Source organism: Protopterus annectens, chromosome 5.part1 (genome assembly GCF_019279795.1).
Source record: "Protopterus annectens isolate FY-2018-M chromosome 5.part1, PAN1.0, whole genome shotgun sequence".
NCBI classification, from domain to species: Eukaryota; Metazoa; Chordata; order Ceratodontiformes; family Protopteridae; genus Protopterus; species Protopterus annectens.
The window spans coordinates 369,627,365-369,645,833 of NC_056736.1; the positions used below are offsets into that span (position 1 = coordinate 369,627,365).

The 18,469-nt window shown below is 40.7% G+C and overlaps 1 protein-coding gene across 4 annotated transcripts in view; it reads right to left on the minus strand.

Annotated features, from left to right (window-relative positions):
• Nucleotides 1-1,440: 1,440 nt before the first annotated feature.
• STIM1 (stromal interaction molecule 1) overlaps nt 1,441-18,469 on the minus strand; it is a 2,200,738-nt gene continuing 2,183,709 nt past the window's right edge. For all 4 annotated transcript variants that reach the window (XM_044073040.1, XM_044073041.1, XM_044073042.1 and 1 more), the window contains one exon: nt 1,441-3,598. In XM_044073040.1, coding sequence (XP_043928975.1) covers nt 3,052-3,598 — 547 coding nt within the window. In that variant the 3' untranslated portion in view covers nt 1,441-3,051. The remainder of the gene's footprint in view (nt 3,599-18,469) is intronic.

An 18,469-nucleotide genomic window follows, 5' to 3' on the forward strand; every position in this document is an offset into this window, starting at 1 on the left:
GCCAAATATTTGGGGCATCCCAACTTACATAAATGGTCACCAAAGATGATATAAGCCAGGTTGATGTTAGTGGAGATTACACCCATACAGCCACTGTTTAACACAAAACGGACATGGAATTTAACAGGAACCCTTTGGAAATTTATGTTGGGAAAGGCTCCTCTATTAAATAAGGTGATCTGAAAACCTGATGCTCAGACTCAGTAAAAAGACTGACTGAACACACATCACACTGCAAATCCCCTAATAATTTGTGCAGACGAACAGAAATGAATATCAATTTACAAATGTGCCTTTTCTATACAGACATTACTGGAATGTCTACTTCTGAAAAAAAAACATCAAGAATTTAAAGTCCTGGAATGGACTTCTGAGATAAGACAAACTTTTTCACAAAAAATACTTTTCATCTTTATCGTGAATTTACTTCTCAGTTCTTTCAGGTATTTTTTTTCTTTACAGGACTTTCTTTCACAAACGGGATTCCTTTCAATTTAATATTTTCTTTTGATATTTTTTCCCCTCTTTCTCTCTCTCTAAAAATGAATCAGCAGCAAGTATGATACTGATGGTGTCATCAAACTGAGGGCCTATCCCAATACTGCATTTAGCTCTAAGTTAAAACAAACAAGGTGTCATACTTGGCCTCAAGGGCAATTAACAGAAGGTAACTGATGAAACATGGTTAATAATAGCATTTTGCTCCACATCAATGAAAAAAACAAAATCAGCCACAGTAAACTGTCAATGTTAAAAACATTAAAAAATGTTTTTGTGAGGTGGCAAGACACCTACACTTCTCCAACCCCTCTGACTTTAAACATACAAACTCTAAGGTCATGCAACTTTGGATTCAAGGGAATACTTTCTCACCTTGTCCCCCCCAACACTCGGTAATCTCAGAAAAGGAAAATTATAATTTGCAATGAAACTTAACTTGATGTTTTCACTCAAAGAAGACAGCATCTGACATAATTGCAAACAAGGAAATGCCAGCCTCTCCTCATTACAGGCCTCATCATGAGAAAGAAAAAAGTGGCTACCTTGACAGAGACAATAAATGCAAAAACTTAAAATAAGACCTGGCAAAAAAAGTTCCACATTATAAAATCAGGGGCAAGAGTAGCAAATAAACCTAATTTGCATCACATTACACATCTAAATCCTTAAATTTTATTAATATTTTGCAATGATGCACATTCTTCCAATGCTTTCTTTTGTGGGTCTCATTAGTCAATGGGAAGTTCACTGGACGTGGATCTATTATGCAAAATAACTAATGTAACTAGATTCTGGCATAATGTCTTGACAAAGGGACTAATGCAACACCACATTTTTTTTTAGACAATTTATTTTATAGCTACCCTAATATACTCAGTGGTCTTATGGGCATTGCAGCATAAGGTGTGCTTTTTGAAATGTAGTAAACTTGTACGTGTGTTGGTTTTTAAAGATGTTTATTTTGCACTACTTTAAACAATTTAAAAACAATAAATGCTGCAACAAAGGAAATGTTTCTGGCAGAAATTAAAACTGACAACCAGGAAATGATAACTTGCTTAATGGAATGAGAAACAATATACAACAAACTTAAAATTTATCACTGAGAGCCAGTTTCAAAAAGACTCTCTATTTTGGGCTTTCTTTCCAGCACCACTTCCGAAGGCTGAAGCTACAACAGAAGTCTAAACTCTCTACTACAGTGAACAACTGATCTAGTGGTCAATGATCAACTGTTGCGTTAATAACGCCTGCATTGGCTTATTATGTGCATGCATTATTTAATGGTTTTGGAGAATGCTGGACAGATGTGCCAATTCTGAGTTCAACCATCTTGCTCGAAAGCTTTCTGGTTTATACTGGACTGCATAAAGTAAACAATTACAAATCAGGAATACCTACACACCTTAATTTTGCAGAACACAGTGTCCTGTAAGCAAAGTGGTTTAAAAAGCTGCTTGTTGTTTCAAACAAAATGTTGCCACTTAAATACTCCTCTTCTCCAGAAACACACTCAAAGGTGACAACTAGAAAATGACAACTGGTTAAACTTGACATTAATGATGAAAAAATCTTTAGACATGAAACAATAAATTTATAATGACTTGGTTTAGAAATACTTCCCTACATTTTTTTCCTAAAATGCCAAATTATTTCTGCAGATGAAGCTTTGGGTCTAAGCTTAAAGGAGTAAAACATAATCAGCTGAAGGTCAACTGTCATAAAAATAATGCCAGGACTGAGTCATGATGCAAAATACACCGCAAACTGGGACAACACATAAGCTTGAAAATAGTAAACTGAACCAAAACATGATGTAAATTAACAACAGGTGCTAGCCTAAACAGAAAATGTGATAACCTCAGTTTGTGAATATTTTGTTTAAATCCAGACCAAAATAATGTTCCATCCCACCATCATTATACCTGGCATTCAGGTCAGGTACAGTTAAGAGTTTAAAAATAAATGCTGTTATGACTGACATCTTTATTCCATGTACAGCTCACTGCAACAAAAACAGAAGGTTAACGAAAGCCATTTTTCTCTTCCATTCATCCTAATGATGCTGCCCTGAAGTTACAGTGAGCTCTGGCTTCTTGGAAGCAATCTAAATATATAGAGATGTTTTTCTTTGTTTTACTTGCTTTTTTATTCTTGCTTACATAGATGCATCAATGATAAAAAGGAGCAAATACATCTTCATTTTTTCCACTTGTATTGGTACAGAAGAATAAATCTAAGGCATGCTGAGTGGAGTGGAAAGTCCCACTGAAGATGCAGGAAGATAGTCAGCTGTCTGTAAATAAATAAGGATAAACAGCTCTTTCTTCTTGGACATAAATGGATTAACCACATGGGTAAAAATCCAGAGATGTTCATCAGAAACAACTTGTCTGTACCCGCCATAAATGATTAGTTCCATCTTCCAAACAGATTTGCAAATAAAGTTTTACTTTTCTTCTTAAAGCTATTGCAAGATTCCCCAAACCCTTCCCTCCCTGAAAAAAAACTTGTTAATTTACACCTAGCCAAAACTGCTGAACAGCTGATTTACTTCTTCTGTTTCTTGAAGATTTTAAAGGGGTGTTTTTTCTTGCCAAGGGCAGAGTCCATATCATCCCCAATAGAACTGTTGTCATCTTCTGCAGCATACTTTTTTTGAGGCAAATGTGGAATACGGCTAATCTTTGAGCTGCTACCTTTTAAATCAGATGTTGGAGATGGGGTATCAGGTTCACAGATTGTTGGGCTTAAGGATCTTGAAGATTCAGACTGAGTTAATACTGTTACAGCACTATTTATTTCCCCAAGGCTGGCTGACTTCTCCATGCCACGATTAGGGATTTTCTTCATAAGTAGTGGACTGTCTTGGGTACACTCTGACCTAGAATCCTGAGCAACAGCTTCAGTGAGCTTGCTGCCTCCATTAGGTGTGGGTGAGTATGCTGCTTGTTTTATGATTGATTCTTCGGCAGTCAAATGTAATAAAGAAGGCTTTGCGAGCAGAAGTTTGGGCATGGAGCCCAAAGAGCTTGGGCCACGTGATAATTCACTCAGCTGGGAGATGGAAGAATCTGAATCAGAATGGTTCAGGTCCCTGTTAATGAGAAAGAAAGAAAGAAGGAGAAAACAAACATAATTAAACTGCAACTCTTCAGCAACTTTTTCCTGTAGATGATGGTTACAGCATTATTTAAGTAAAAACAAAGCAATGTTCAAACTTTTCTAAATAGCAGCATCCACATGCTTTTTGGACATCCAGTGTTTTTCCTCCTATATACAAACCAAACAGAATCTTAACCTTCAACAGCTATGATCTGCAATCAAAAAGGAATGTAAAAGTACAAATATAAAAGGGAAACTGAAATTATAAAGACCCAGTTAACAGATTCATAGATATTCCAAGGCCACTGAGTCTTATGACCAGATTCACCTTGCCAGTACTCTCCCTTAAGCAGCACCTCCTTCCTCCAAGAGGGCCATACTGATCAATCCTGGAGTACATTTGTGGATATCCATTCAGCCATCTAGTTTATGTTTAAAGGATAACATTGAGTCGCATTGCTTAGCATGCAGGGGAAGTTTATTCCTGAGGCTTGGGGAGGTGGTAGGTTACAAACCTGTCCTTTCATCATTTTTTATCTGATCGTGAAGATTTAGGTCCCTGGTTCTAGCACTGGTGAAGATATTGGACTTGTGGAAAACTGGAGGTGCAGGACAATTGGGTTTCTAATATTGTGGGTAAGTGAGACAGAAAAGGCCCTTAAAGGTGTAAGATACAGAACAAAGGAACAGAGCTTTCAGCATCTTTTGGTACTCAAGGCCTTTAAGCCTGTGATCTTTTTTAAGAACCTCTGTGGTCTTTTTAATTGTCTGATATGTTTAGTGAGATGCATCTCAACAACTGTCCTGGTCACTGCCAAGTATAAGGGAGTGATTACCTTTTTTGACCTAGACCTTGTCGATATTCCTTTGGTGGGTAGCTGGGCTACATATAAAGATTTCCTGACAAGCACTATTACATGATGATCAAAAGTGAGGAAGCCAGCAATCTAAGTACTTAAGTCACTGACTACATTTTTATTTTTCATGTGTTGTCTAGACAACTGAATGGGTAGGAATAACTGGAATGAGGTAGCACTACATTAGGGTGGGGGGGGGTCTTCTTTCTGCCACACACAAATAAAGTGACATAACAACATGAAGGCCTTTGATTAATTATCCATTGCTCTCTTTTGATAGAAGTTATTGATTTTAAACTGCCTTCCTAATACATCAATGGCTGTTGGTGACATACTGACCACATTAACTTTTTGCTGGTGTATGTTGCTCTCCCATTAAATGAACAGGCAAACTATACTCCATTACCTACTTTTATAAACATTTTAATGTAACCTGAAGTAAAGTGATTTCTTATCTGGAATTGCTTGAAAAAAATATCTACACAAACAGTCGGTCAGCCAAGTCTTTTATGCAAGACTTGGATAGGTGTGGAAAGCCATGAACTGTGAGTAACAAGGTTGTCATCAAAAAGGAAAGAGAACTATTTCAATTCTGCTTAAATATTTAAATTGTACTTACTATTTGTACTTTTCTGCTTTTTACTATGTTTTATTTATTTTATTTCTATTTCACAGTTTACCAGAATCGTTCATTGGGCCAAAGGAGCCCGTTTTCAATGGAGTCCTGGGGAGAAAAGCTTCAACAAGGTTAACAAGTGATAAAGTAATCAGACAATCACACCAACAAAATGTTACAGAGTATATAGAGATGTACTAACAAAAGAAATAATAGTATAAAATGCTTTTACAGGGCAATCAAAGGTTCTCTCTCTCTCTCTCTATATATATATATATATATTTACATAGTCTACACAAGTGAACTTCTCAAGTCACATTACAAAAGAAACAAGAAACAGAGAAGAGGGAAATTGATGACTAACAGGTAGAGTGAACATATAGGTATAGAAGGAAGAAGTAAGGAGCATAGATGTAGGTGGAAAATTAGGTAGAAAACTAGACAGTGGGGATCATAGTTGTGAAAATTGAAAGACAGGTAGGTAGGGTGTGGAGAAGTAGAGGAGGGGGATCAGAGTTATGAGAAACTAGAGGAGATGGATAGGATATGGTTAAGTAGAGGAGAGTCAGGAGGGGTGGGAGCAGAAAAAATGTTTAGCCCAAAAAGTTATCTGCTTGCATTTTTACTTTGTTCTGGGACTCTTGTAGCTTAACTGGCAGTTGTGGGAAGATTGTGTTGCTACATTATACTGCACTTCTCTACTTCCGCATGTAGAATTACTCATAGCAGCTACCCTTTTGTATTTTAAGCCCTGCTGGGCCCCAATCTTGTACATCCATTCACAGCTATGGCAAAACGTGAGGCTTATCTAAATATTACTACTGCATTTTTCCATAAACACTGTTACTGGACATTTCTAAATAGTCTGGCATCTTAAAATGTAGTGGAATTTTCAAAAATTTCAAAAATGAGAGCATTGTTTTTTTCTAGGATTTGTGCTAAAGTGCTTTTGTAGTGTTGATATTCTAGTTTTGCTCATACAATTGTATAATCTGCTTATCGTTTAACTACTTAAAGTTGCATTCTAGTGCTTTCTGTTCCCCTGTTCTGTGTGTGGCACATCCCCCCACAAAGACATTACGCTAAAGTTTCTGAAAGAGCCCCATTGGCTTTATTTGACTGGATCCCTCTCAAGTTAGCCTGCTTCTTCCTGTCTCTGGCCTCCTCTCCTTATGGTAATCTGATTTCCAAAGTCCCTCCCTCCCCTCTTGCATTGCTATTGTCAGTTGTATAAACTATTTAAGTACTCTTCCCATTCACTGATATTCCACAGATACATGATACTGTCTCTGCTCACTCAGCAAACCAGAAATGCTCTTAAGTAAACCACTTTTACCACATATTGTCTCCTGCTCATTTTCCTACTGGTCAGCAAAACTTGGTGTCCTAGCCTGTGTTCCAAGTGTTTCACTTCGATCCAGTGCCATCCAGGCAAAGCTAAGTGTTTTGATTGCTACGGTTTCCTGCATTTATTTGGGCATTTCACTGTATTTTTGTAAAAATATTGCTCTTCTACTCATTGTTACTGCTGTAAGACCATCTTAAAATCGCCCTCTGCAAAGGATTTCCAGATAGTTGTTTAACTGGTTTGTAGTAGCATTGCACTTGTGAGTCTCTTCTACTATGTTTTTATATTAGAAGGACTGGGTTTATTCATCTTGTGGCAAAAAGTGTTTGCTGGCAGTGGTGGCTGGTGACTTCAAATCAAAGGGGGGCTGCAGGGGATAGCTGAATGGGTACGGTCAATGGGAAGGGGTGTGGCCAACTAGAAAGGGGAGGAGCTATGCTCAAAACCACAAAAACTAACTTTAATTAAATATGCTGCCCTGGGTGCCAAACCCTCATTATGAGAGTCCAATCAAGACAAATGAAGTGTAAAAGGATAAAAATATTTAAATGCATTGGCTGCATGACAGCTTACTTAATATCTAGATGGAAACAAAAAGGTTGCGAGGCATGAAAAAATAAATTACTTTTTAAATACATTACGGGAATGCCAGTCAAAATCAAGTATAAGAAAAACAAGCAGCACTCAACTCAAACCACCTCTCCTTGCACTGCAGTTCTAATTATAATTTATATTCAGCTTTATTAAAGCACCAAGTAACATGGTGAAAGTAGCAATCTCTGTGATGGGTAGGGAACTCAAGTCTTTAACACCTGCATACAGGGTTCAAAGCCTGAGGTATTCCCTACCACACCGCCATGAGTCTAACCACCAGTATATTGCAACTGGGGCGTTTTCACACACACACACACACACACACACGCATGCACGCACACACACACACACACACACACACACACACACACACACACACACACACACACACACACACACACAAGTAAACTCACCATACATAAATTCAAAACACTTACCTGCAAGTAAATCACCATAAATTCAATGTCCTTTCTCCATAAATCCAATGCAGACCCGCGAGATCCAAACCCCGCCTGCAACTCCAGACCCACCCGCGAGATCTTCCCGATGAGAGACTGCAGCAATTCCAGACTGCTGGTGTTGCAGTCTGACCCCGATGTGTTTTCCCAGCGAGTCTATGCAGTTTAAAACTGCATAGACTTCTGGGAGCTCCGTTCCTCATGTTTCCCTATCAGGACTGCCTGGAGCATGCGCAGAGACTCGCAGTAGCAGTCTGGACTACTGCGCATGCGCGAAGTCCGCGAATTTTTAAACTTTTTTTCTTTATTTATTTGTTTTTAGTTTTATTTCTTTTAGTTTCAGTTGAGGGGGCTGCAGTCCAATAGCACGGGCCGCCCCTGTTTGCTGGTCTATTTGAGTTGGGAAATTCATTTTATTTATTTTATTTTACATTTGTTTATTGGGAAAGTCTGACTGGACACATGTCCTTTTTCAGTGGAGGCCTGGGGAGAAAAGCTCCATATTGAAACATACGGAAATACAATACATATGCAGAATATATAGGGCACAGAAGTTAAAATACTATCTAGATAGTTTGGACAAGCAGTTATACATACAGACTAGTTAAAGAATATCACAGTTTAGCTAACGCACAGTAATTTCTTAACCTAATCGATATAATCAGAAGGTTAATAAGTAGAGAGACACTGCATCATTAAACCTTTCTGGTTAAGAAAACAGAGAGACCAATATGACAAACAAATTCTGAACACAGTTTACTAAGAAATTGAAATGTCAAGTCTTAATATACCATCAGCTCTACAATGTTATAGTACTAAGGAGTGTTAGTATGCAAAGAGACATAGTCAACAGAACAGACAGAGGGGATGGATTTGTCAGTAGTAAGTGAAACAAAGTAGCAGCACAGTCAGAGGGAAAGGTTAGACTGGTGCAGAGCAAGGACACAGCCATTTATTGAATAAGTGACTTTTTTAGTTGTTGTGTCTTTCGGCTTTTCCCGGTTAGGGGTCGCCACAGCGGAACTCCAGTCCGCTCATCATTGGCAGTAGATTTTTACGTGCCGAGTTGCCGGCCCTGACGCACAACCTTCAATGAAGGTACGCCCATTCAAACATGTCTCCACACAGAAGACGCTCTAGCTGAGAATCGAACAGGACGTCTTACTGTGAGGCGACAACGCTACCGCAGCACCACCACCGCAGTATATGAATAAGTGGCGTTTTTAGTATTGTTTTAAATTGGCTAGTGATGTAACCATTGTAATGTTTTCTGGTAGTGCATTCCAGATTTTACCTATATAATTCGAGAAGAGGAAATCTCCAGCTTGTTTTTTGGTTATATTGATTTTTATGTGATGTTTGTTAGTGGACTGTAGTGTTCCGTTAGTGGCATATGGCTGAAGAAATACTTGTAGGGCACATAGGTCTCAAGTGGCCAGTGTGAAACACAGACCATAGCAATGTGTGACAAACAGTCAAAATGTGTAACACCCTATTTTTGCAGCATGCAAAAATGCACCACTTCCAAGGGCCCTGGCTGAAGTAAACTTTTTGCCAGAAAGGAATATTGTACATTTGTGTCAAGGGTGTAATTTATTTGAAAAGTTACAAGAAAGTACAGTTGTGTACACTTACCATAAATGTAGATGTTCGAGTGTATTCACTGTTGCAGTCATCACATTTGGGTTATCTGCCTGCAGGTTGGCCTGAATACAAGAGTCTTGGCATTTCTGTGTCTGATGCTGTCACTTCTTCCATGACGTCAGGTCATCAGGGGTATAAAACATGCAGCTGACGCCATTACATCAGTTTTTCTTGTCCCAGATGTCAGGAGCCCGCAAAATAGGAAGTAATTACATGGTATGGAACACCCCCAGGAAAAAGCAAATACCAGTGGTATAAGATATGCCAAACAGAAAAGATAGGTAGAAACAAAGAGAAGTCAGGGGGCTGGAGGGAGGGTAACCAGGACTGCAACAGTGAATACTCTCGAACATCTACATTCATGGTAAGTGTACACAACTGTACCATGTTCTTCATGTTTCAATGTTGCAGTCATCACATTTGGGTTGATTCTCAAAGCTGATGATGGGTGGAGGTAGTTAAGAAGCATTAGGGCTTGCAATCAGACCCTGTGAGACTGCTGTGGCAAATCCAGATCTGGATTTAGAAAAGATAGGTAAGTGGTAATGCTTGGTGAAAGTCTGTACAGAGCTCCAGGTTGCAGCTTCCAGGATGTCCCTGGTAGGGACTCTCCTGAGAAAAGCTGTAGAGGTTGATGTAGCCGTAGTGGAATGTGTTCTGATCCCCTCTGGGGTACGTTTCCCATGGTGTTTGTGGCAGAAATGGATGCAGTGTGCTATCCATTTAGAAATGGTTTGCTTTGAAATGGCCTTGCCCTCTGCCCCTGCAGCAAAGCTGACTAGCAGCTGGTCAGATTTTTTGAAAGGCTTAGTCCTGTCCAGATAATACCTAAGCTGACTGTGCATGTCCAGGGAGTGCAGCATCCTTTCCCCTTTATTCTGAGGATTGGGGAAAAAGTTGGCAAATGAATGGATTGGTTTAAAGCCACACCAGATACCACCTTGGGCATAAATGATGGGTGAGTCCTGAGGGAAACCCTGTCCACATGGAAGATAATGAAGGGTTCCATGGCCATAAGGGCCTGCAATTCAGACACTCTTCTTGCTGAAGTGATGGCTAGAAGTAAAGCTATTTTCCACAAGAGGAATTTTAACTCTGCTGTAACAGCAGGTTCAAAGAGTGGAAGCATGAGCTTTTCCAATACAAAGTTAAGGTCCCAGGCTGGAGTGGGAGCTCTCCTGGGGGGGGGGGGTCTTAAATTTTTGGCTTCTCTCAGGAACTGCTTGACCAGAGGATGAGAGAAGAGTGGTGGCTCAGTATTATAATGAACTGAGATGGCAAAGGCATGAATTTTAACTGAAGAGAAGGATAGGCCTTTGTGGAGCATTTCAGTTAAATAATCTAGTATGTGAGGTAAGCTGGGCACAGTTGTGTCCATTCCCTGAGAATGGCTCCAAGAACAGTATCTTTTCCACTTTTACGAATAGGATTTTCTAGTACTAGGCCTCCTTGCCTCCAAAATGACATCCAGCACCTGCTTACTGAGGGTTGCTGGTGATGTTCAGGGGATGAGCCAGGCTGCTAGGTTCAGGGTCTGTAGCTGAGGGTGCATAATCTGGCCCTCCTGCTGGGACAGCAGGGAAGGGGTCTGAGGCAGGTGCCATGGTGGCACAACTGTCAGACTGTGCAAAAGAGGGTACCAGTGCTGGCATGGCCAGTCTGGTGTAATCAGTATTGTCCTTGGCCTGTCCTGTTTGATCATTAGAAAAACCTTCGAGAGGAGGGGCAGAGGGGGAAAGGCACAGATTGAGAGGCTTTCCCAGGTAAAGGACTGGGCATCCAGTTTCCAAGCTTGGCTGTGGGGAGTTCTTGTACAATATCTGCTCAACTGATAGTTCTGAGGGGAAGAAAAGAGGTCCACCTCTGGTGCCCCCCCCCCACCTGTTCCTCAAAAGCTTGAATATTTTGGGTTCCAGTTTCCATTTGTGTGGGTCCATGATATTTCTGCTTAAGTCGTCTGCCAGTGAAATTAGTTTGCCTGGCAGGAATTGAGCTTGCAGGTGCACTTGGTTGCTCAAGGCGGTGTTCCACAGAGCCATGGCTAATCTGCAGAGTGGGTAGGAATGGGTTCTCCCCTGCTTATGTACCACATAACTGTGGTATTGTCTGTCTTTACCAATAGTTGTCCTGGAAGAATAAGGCCTTTGAAGGCTGTCACAGCATTCTGTACAGCTAACATTTCTTTTTGATTGATATGCAGGTGCATTTGCTTTGGGCTCCATTTGCCCTGAATGCATTGTCCTGTCATGTGAGCCCCCCATGCATAGTCTGATGCATCTGTTGTTAAGGTGTGGGCGACAGGGGTAGAGTGAAAGGGAGTCCCTTTGTTGTGGTAGCAGGCCTCTGCCCACCAAAGGAACTCTGTCTTGATACAAGAAATGATAGAAATCATTGTTTCCAGGTCCTGAGAATGTTGACACCACACGCTTTTTAGATACCATTGGAGATTTCTCATATGCAGTCTTGCATATGGAATTAGTAAAATGCAAGAGGCCATGAACCCCAGGGCTTGCAGTATTTTCCTTGCAGATAGCTGGGTTTTTGTGGCGAGTAGTTTGAAGTAGGTTGTCAAGTAAACTTGTTTCTCTGGAGTGAGGAATGCCATCTGGGAAGTTGTGCTCAAGCTTGCTCTCAGGAATACAGTCTGTTGGCAGGGTACTAGCTGAGATTTCTTTTCGTTGATGGTGTACTCCAGTGAGGTTAGAAGTTTCTTTACGAATGCCAGGTGTTGTAATAGAAAGCCCTGGCTTTCTGCCTGATTTAGACAATCGTCCAAATATGGGTAAATTTGAAAATTTCTCTGCCTGCAAAATGCAATGGCTGGAGCTAGGCACTTTGCGAATACCCTGGGAGCAGTAGTGAAGCCAAAGGGAAGTGCAGAGAACTGTAGGTATTTCCTGCAAGATTTCCTTATTGGGATGTGCAGGTAAGCTTCCTTTAAGTCTAGGGTTGCCAGCCAGGCATCCTTGGCTAACATGGGAAGAAGCTGTTGCAGAGTTAGCATTTTGAATTTTGGAACTACCAGAAAGGTGTTGAGAATAGAGCGGTCCAGGATAGGATGCTAGGAGTCGTCTTTTGTGGGTACCAGAAAAAGTCTTGAATAAAAGCCTTGTCCCCTTTGTTCTGCTGGGACAGGCTGAATAGCCCTGATATTGAGGACAGAGAACCTGCTGTTGGGCCTCCGCCCATTGATTTGGGGGTAGGTCTGGCCAACCATTGGTGTTGGTAGGGTGTGGAAGTGGAATCTGTATCCTTGGGAAACTATGTTCAAAACCCAACTGTCCTGGGTAATGAGTTCTCAGATTTTTGCATGCAGGGCGAGCTTTTCTCCTAAGGGAGCAGGTAGTAGAGCAGGGCTTGGAAGGGTTAAGGTTGTCATTGTGCCATTTTTCCATAGGGGGATGGCTTACTACTCCCTGCTTTGGAAATGGGAGCCCCCCCCACTACTTTGGTTTGTGCGAAGCCTGAGACTGTAGCCTAGGTGGTCTGCTGTTCCTGGGTTTGGACTGAAAAGGCCTAGAAGGGACTGGAAAGGACCAGTTCTTAGAAGGCCAATGCCCACTGAATCTGGGGTAAGAAAAACTGATGTAATGGCACCGGCTGCATGTTTTATACCCCTGACGTCAAGGAAGAAGCGACAGCATCCGACGCAGAAATCCGAAGACTCTGGTATTCAGGCCGGCCGGTAGATAACCCAAATGTGAAACAGTGAAACACGAAGAACATCTACTGACCACTGTAGCTGACTTTGTTTGATTTCAGGTTTGTGCAAAGACTCCCACATTATAATTTCCTAAGCCTTGATAGGCAGGATACTATACATGAAAACCTGTTTAAACGTAATGTAATAATATTGTTGGTTGTGCCCTGCTGCAATACCTGTTTAGAAGGTATTACTGTGGTGCGAAAACTACCAGCAGCAAGTGACTGGCCACATTCTGTGCCTGCCTCCTCATTGGCTCCCTTTGCCAAAGGAGTAGTTACTTGATTGGCTGGTATACCAAGATTCCGAATGGCTGTAATTGCAGTATATAAGCCAATCAAAAATCGCAAAGCATAGCCACTGCTGTTCAATGCAGAACAGCGAAACAGTGGGTTAACTCTATCTGAAATGTGGAGCATTCCACACAGTCCAGAGCACTTGGCTGCTCAGGCAAGGCAGGTGTTTTCTCAGGTTCATAGAATATTTTATGGGCCTTGGCTAACTGGATGTAGTGAAGGAGATGGGGGATCTCTAGCCAGTTGAGTTGCTCCAGTGATATACAATGGTGAGCTCTAGCTGGCAGGTTTGTAGCATATCTGACAATTTTGTTATAACAAGATTCAAGTTTTGCTAGCTCAGATATTTTTAGATTTGTGAGTATGGCAGCTGCGTTCAGCAATGTGGAGATTAAGTGAGATTTGGCAATGATAGTTTTAGTATTTTTAATGAAGTAGTATTCGTTCCTAAACAACGTTCCGAGTTTTCTGTGTACTTTTTTTACTGTTTGGGAAATATGAAAATCAAATTTTAAGTTGCAATCAATTTCGACTCCTAAATGGCTGGTGTGTGGTGATGGGGAGATGATGGGGTTATTTAGTGATACAATGTTGAAAGTGTTAGTGGGTGGGGCTGATTTAGTGGGTTGGAAAATCATAAGTTTGTTTTTTTTGGGGGGCGGTTAAAATTAATTGAGAGTTTGTAAGCCAGGTCTCAACTGCTGGAAATGATTGTTGTGTTAGGTTTTGAAGTTCTTGAATAGAGGAAGCAGCACATATCACTGTTGAATCATCTGCATATTGAATGGAGGAGGCTTGTGGGGGTTGAGGTGTGAAGGTTACTTGTAAATATTGAAAATAGTAGTGGGCCTAAGATTAAGCCTTGAGGGATACCTACAGCCACTGGTAGAAGGGGGTGATCGTCTGTTGCCAAGAAACTGTTTGCTGGCATCCAGTAAGGTAATCCTGGAACCAGGTGAGGGTAGATTGGCAGAAATTTACTTCAGAGAGCTTTTGATAGGTCCAGGAAGATAGAAGATATATAATTACTGTTGTTCCTGTGATAGTTGACAGTATTGGTAAATAACATTAGAGCGGTTGATGTACAAAGGTATGATCGAAAGCCGTGCTGAGTATTGGTTAGAAGTTTGTTAGTATGTAGGCAATTAGTAACTTGCATGTGAATGACCCGCTTCAGTATTTTAGACAGTGGTGATAATACTCCGATCGGGCAGTAATTGGAAAGATCTGTTGATGAGCCACCTTTATGTAGGGGTATTATGTAAGAGGTTTTCCAAATAGGAGGGACTTGTTCTGCTATGGATCTATTGATAAGAATTGATATAGGACAGGCTATACCGTATGCTGTTAGTTTGAGGGAATCGGCAGGTAAGTTGTCTGCAGCTAAAGTGGTGGGTTTTAGTTTTTTAAGCAGTTTTTTGATCATCTCTGTAGCTACAAGTTGCAGGGAGAAGGTGGTATTAGTATTGGAGGAGGCAGTGTTAGTTCTGACAGGAGAGAGGATCTGACTGTTGGACAGAGCCAAGATAGTTTCAGCAAAGTACTTATTAAATTGAGTAGCAATGTTGTCTGAATTATTAGTAGTGGCAGGAAGGGGTGTACCGACTTTGCCTAGAAGTACATTGCTCATAACTGTCCAGAATTTCTGTGGGTTATTGCGGTGTTTTAACTGGATTTCTGAGTATTAATTTATTTTGTCTTGCTTAATTTTCTGCTTTGCTTTATTTATAAGTACCCAGTAGGTTGGTAGAGTGGGTTGGGACTTTGTTTTGTTTCAGGTTGCCCAAGCCTTGTCTCTAGATTTAGGTAGTGATTTTGTTTCTTTTGTTAGCCATGGGGCATAGTTTGATTTCACATGTATTTTTCGGCTACAGGCTTGAGAGTTTAGTATGGACAGGAAGGTAGAATGGAAGTGATCAATTACTTCCTGTAGGGGTAGAAGTTTCAGTGGTGCCCAGTTACAATGTTTAAGTATATCTATACGGTAGTTGGAGTTCAGGTGTTTTTTTGTTTCTTATCAGTTTAAATGTAGTTTTTTAGATGGGTTAGCTTGTTTCCTAAGTAAATAGGTTGGGAAGTGGTCACAGAGTGCCTGGTAGACAGCCACAGTAGGAGTAGACAGCTGGCCTATTTGTTAATATCCAGTCTAAGGAGGAGTGTTTGTTGGATGACTTATTAATCCTAGTGGGTGACTGGATGTGCTGTGTGAAGATTGATGCAATTTTTGGGGAGTGTTGAGTTGCAGTCTAACCAGTCTACATTGAAGTCGCCCATAATAATTGTTTCCTGTAGTAATGTTTTACTGCTCCAGTACAGTACATTTTCTAATGTCTGGATATTATCCCATGGTGGCATATAGACACCTATTATGTATATATGTTTCTTGGGATTAATGTTTATAAATTCACAAAACAGCTCATACTGTACTTGGTTTATTGGTCAGAGGGCTCATTGGTTAGTTTTCTGTACTGTTATAAATCTGGCACGTTTAAGCAGAGGTACTCCTTGCACCGCAGCAAACATCTAGAAAGCAAATTTTCCCTACAGAACAGCCCTTAAAACTATACCCTGTAAAGCTGTAAATATAGAGCAAATATCATGGGCACCAACAACCTTAGAGAAGTTAGTTGGGTGTCGACTGGCAATAATAGACCCCATGACCAAATAATGAATACTCCCACTACAGGCTCAAACATAGTGGACCTCTTAAAAAAATGGAGAATGCTGCCCCCTATGTATCGTACTCCCTGGTAAGGTCCAACCATAAACCTGTATCCATTGAAATCAAACAACTCTGTAATCCCAGTAAAATCAGTAACAGTTAGGAATTATTCCCAGGCAAATTATCTTTTACTAAGTGATGGTTTGTCAAAATTCAATGCCCTACCAAACACCAAGAACACAACAGCCTACGCTGAATTGCTTTCAGAAACTCTATACAACCATGTCAACAGTTGCATAAAGACTGCCGTACCTACCAGAACTAGCTCCAGAAAGAAACTTACCTGGTAGCATCCCAAACTAAACAGGATATACAACAAAAGGAAAAAATATAGCAGAAATTGGAAAGGGTAATTCCCATAAAGATAAAAACTCTCTCATCAAACTAAGTAGGCAAATAAAGGGGTTAATTAGGTCAAAAAATACAACTGTGAAGTTATATCCTCCCAAGCGAAAGACAACCATAACGTCTTCTTCAGCTATGTCAAAAAACTCAAGGGTAACAGAGCAATGTGCTGAACTGCTGGTTAATGGTGCCAAATTCACAGAGCTTGGCAATTTAGCAAATCTATTAGTGGACAAATTTGAGTTCTACTCATTCAGTATAGGTGGCTCCATTAACAATGAGCTCTACACACAAATATTGCCTTTGAGGTTGCCTATATAACTAAAGAGTGGTTGCCATTGGCTTGGGATGCCAAATTTACCTCAAACTTGGGTTTGGTAGACTATTTGTCCTCTGAGTTGTTTGTTTGATAAGAGTGCTTTTATCCCACTGGGTGCTACACATCCTAATTTTTGCCATGACTTTCTTCCCTCTATTATACAGAATACTAATGTTGCAATACCACCAGGGTGGCTTGTTTTGACTTAATTCTGTGCTTCTTTCTGGTGGATACAGCTGCCTCTATGCAACTATTAACATACCTGTACAAAGAGTCTGTGAACAGTTCCATGTAGGCAGCAGTGTTCTCTGGGTTTATGGGGGCTTGAATTTTGCTAGGTTATCACCTAATAGTAGAAAGTTGGCCTTAGAGTAGTTCCTTAATATTCTAGGGTTAGCTGGGGTTTCAGGTTTTAAGAAGACCATTTTGTGGTCTTGACCTTACCACAGAAGCCATTATACTTGGGGGCATGCAGCACTCTCCCATATTAGTGAGGACCAGATCCAGTATGTTTGCACCTTGGTTGCTGTACCAATCTGATCCAGGGAGTTTGTGTTTACAAAATCCAGGAAGCTCTGTGTCTGTACGTTTGGTGTCGTATACGATTCCCAGTTATCAGTGGGGTAATTAAAGTCACCCATGAATATGGTATTGCGTTGGATGGTGAGTGTTTACAATACGTTTAAATATATGGTATGGGTTTCCTGGGTCATACAGGAGGACCTATAGCTTGTAAGGATGTGGTATGGGATTTTGTCTATGGTAATTTGAACATGGAGAATTTCAAATGCATTGTCCTGTTTGAGGAAACTTTGAGGTATATTTATTTTTGATGTAAAGCGAGACCTCCACCTTTACTCCATTGTCTGTGTAGTACCTAGCCTAAATGTATGGAAGGCATTTTCCGTGCACTGGCAGTGTGCGCTCCACTATTGTACAGACATCAGCATTTTCTAGGGAGAGGAGAGCTTGTAGGGACAGGAGTTTTTTGTTTAGACTCCTAGCAGTCATACCTTTAGATTTTCTTGTTTTTGATTTGCTATGTTGGAAGTACTTTCAGTTTGGCATTGCCCAGAAAGGCACTATGGGGGAGGACAATATCTTAGCTAATAATCAAAAGCCTAGAGGGGAGAGGTGCAGACCATCCCTGATAAAACATAGTGGTCTGTTGATCATCCCCTTCTAAACTTACAAATACTGCACCCCCTTAAAATGACACCAGAAACTAAGTCAATTATTAAAGTCAGTTGTCTTCTGTTCGTATTGTGGCATCATCTTTGGAGAAGGTAAAATGCTGCTCAATGTTATGCTCATACCTGCCTGGAACAGACATTTCGAGAGCTCCATGCTGTCTCTCTTCACATAGTCTAGGGAGATATGTCTCACGTCATTTACACCCACATGGACTACTTGTACTTATGGTCCAACTACCTGAGTGTGCATTTAATGTGGCAGATCCTGGCCCCTGATAAACAGCTGACTTTGATGTTCTCGTTACTCAGCCTGGTGAGAGGGACATCAGTGTGTCTCACAATGGAGTCTCCAATGTCCAGAATGTTGGATTGTGTGCTGACTTGCCATTTAGGCTTAGAAGTCGAGTCTCCATGAGATGCGGCTCTATGTAGTTATGTGGGTGTTGTTTTGAAAGAGTACATTCAGGGCTGCTGAGGGTATTTGTTATACATACTTTGTCTTGGAGGTCTTTGGGGTTTAGGAAGGTTACATTTAAGAGCCTCAGCATATGTGGGTCTATATGTCTGCTTTGAACTGTGTTTGAAGGGTGCAGCGTGTGTGCTACTGACAACCTGATTGACATTAGGAGTGTTTTTATGTGACAGCTTTGCTTCCTGTGACATTTTGTAAATACATCTCTCACATACCATATCACAGAATTAACTGGTCGTCAGTCATTCTGCTGAGCAAACTGTATGGAGTTACATATTTCTCCACAGAGTGCACCA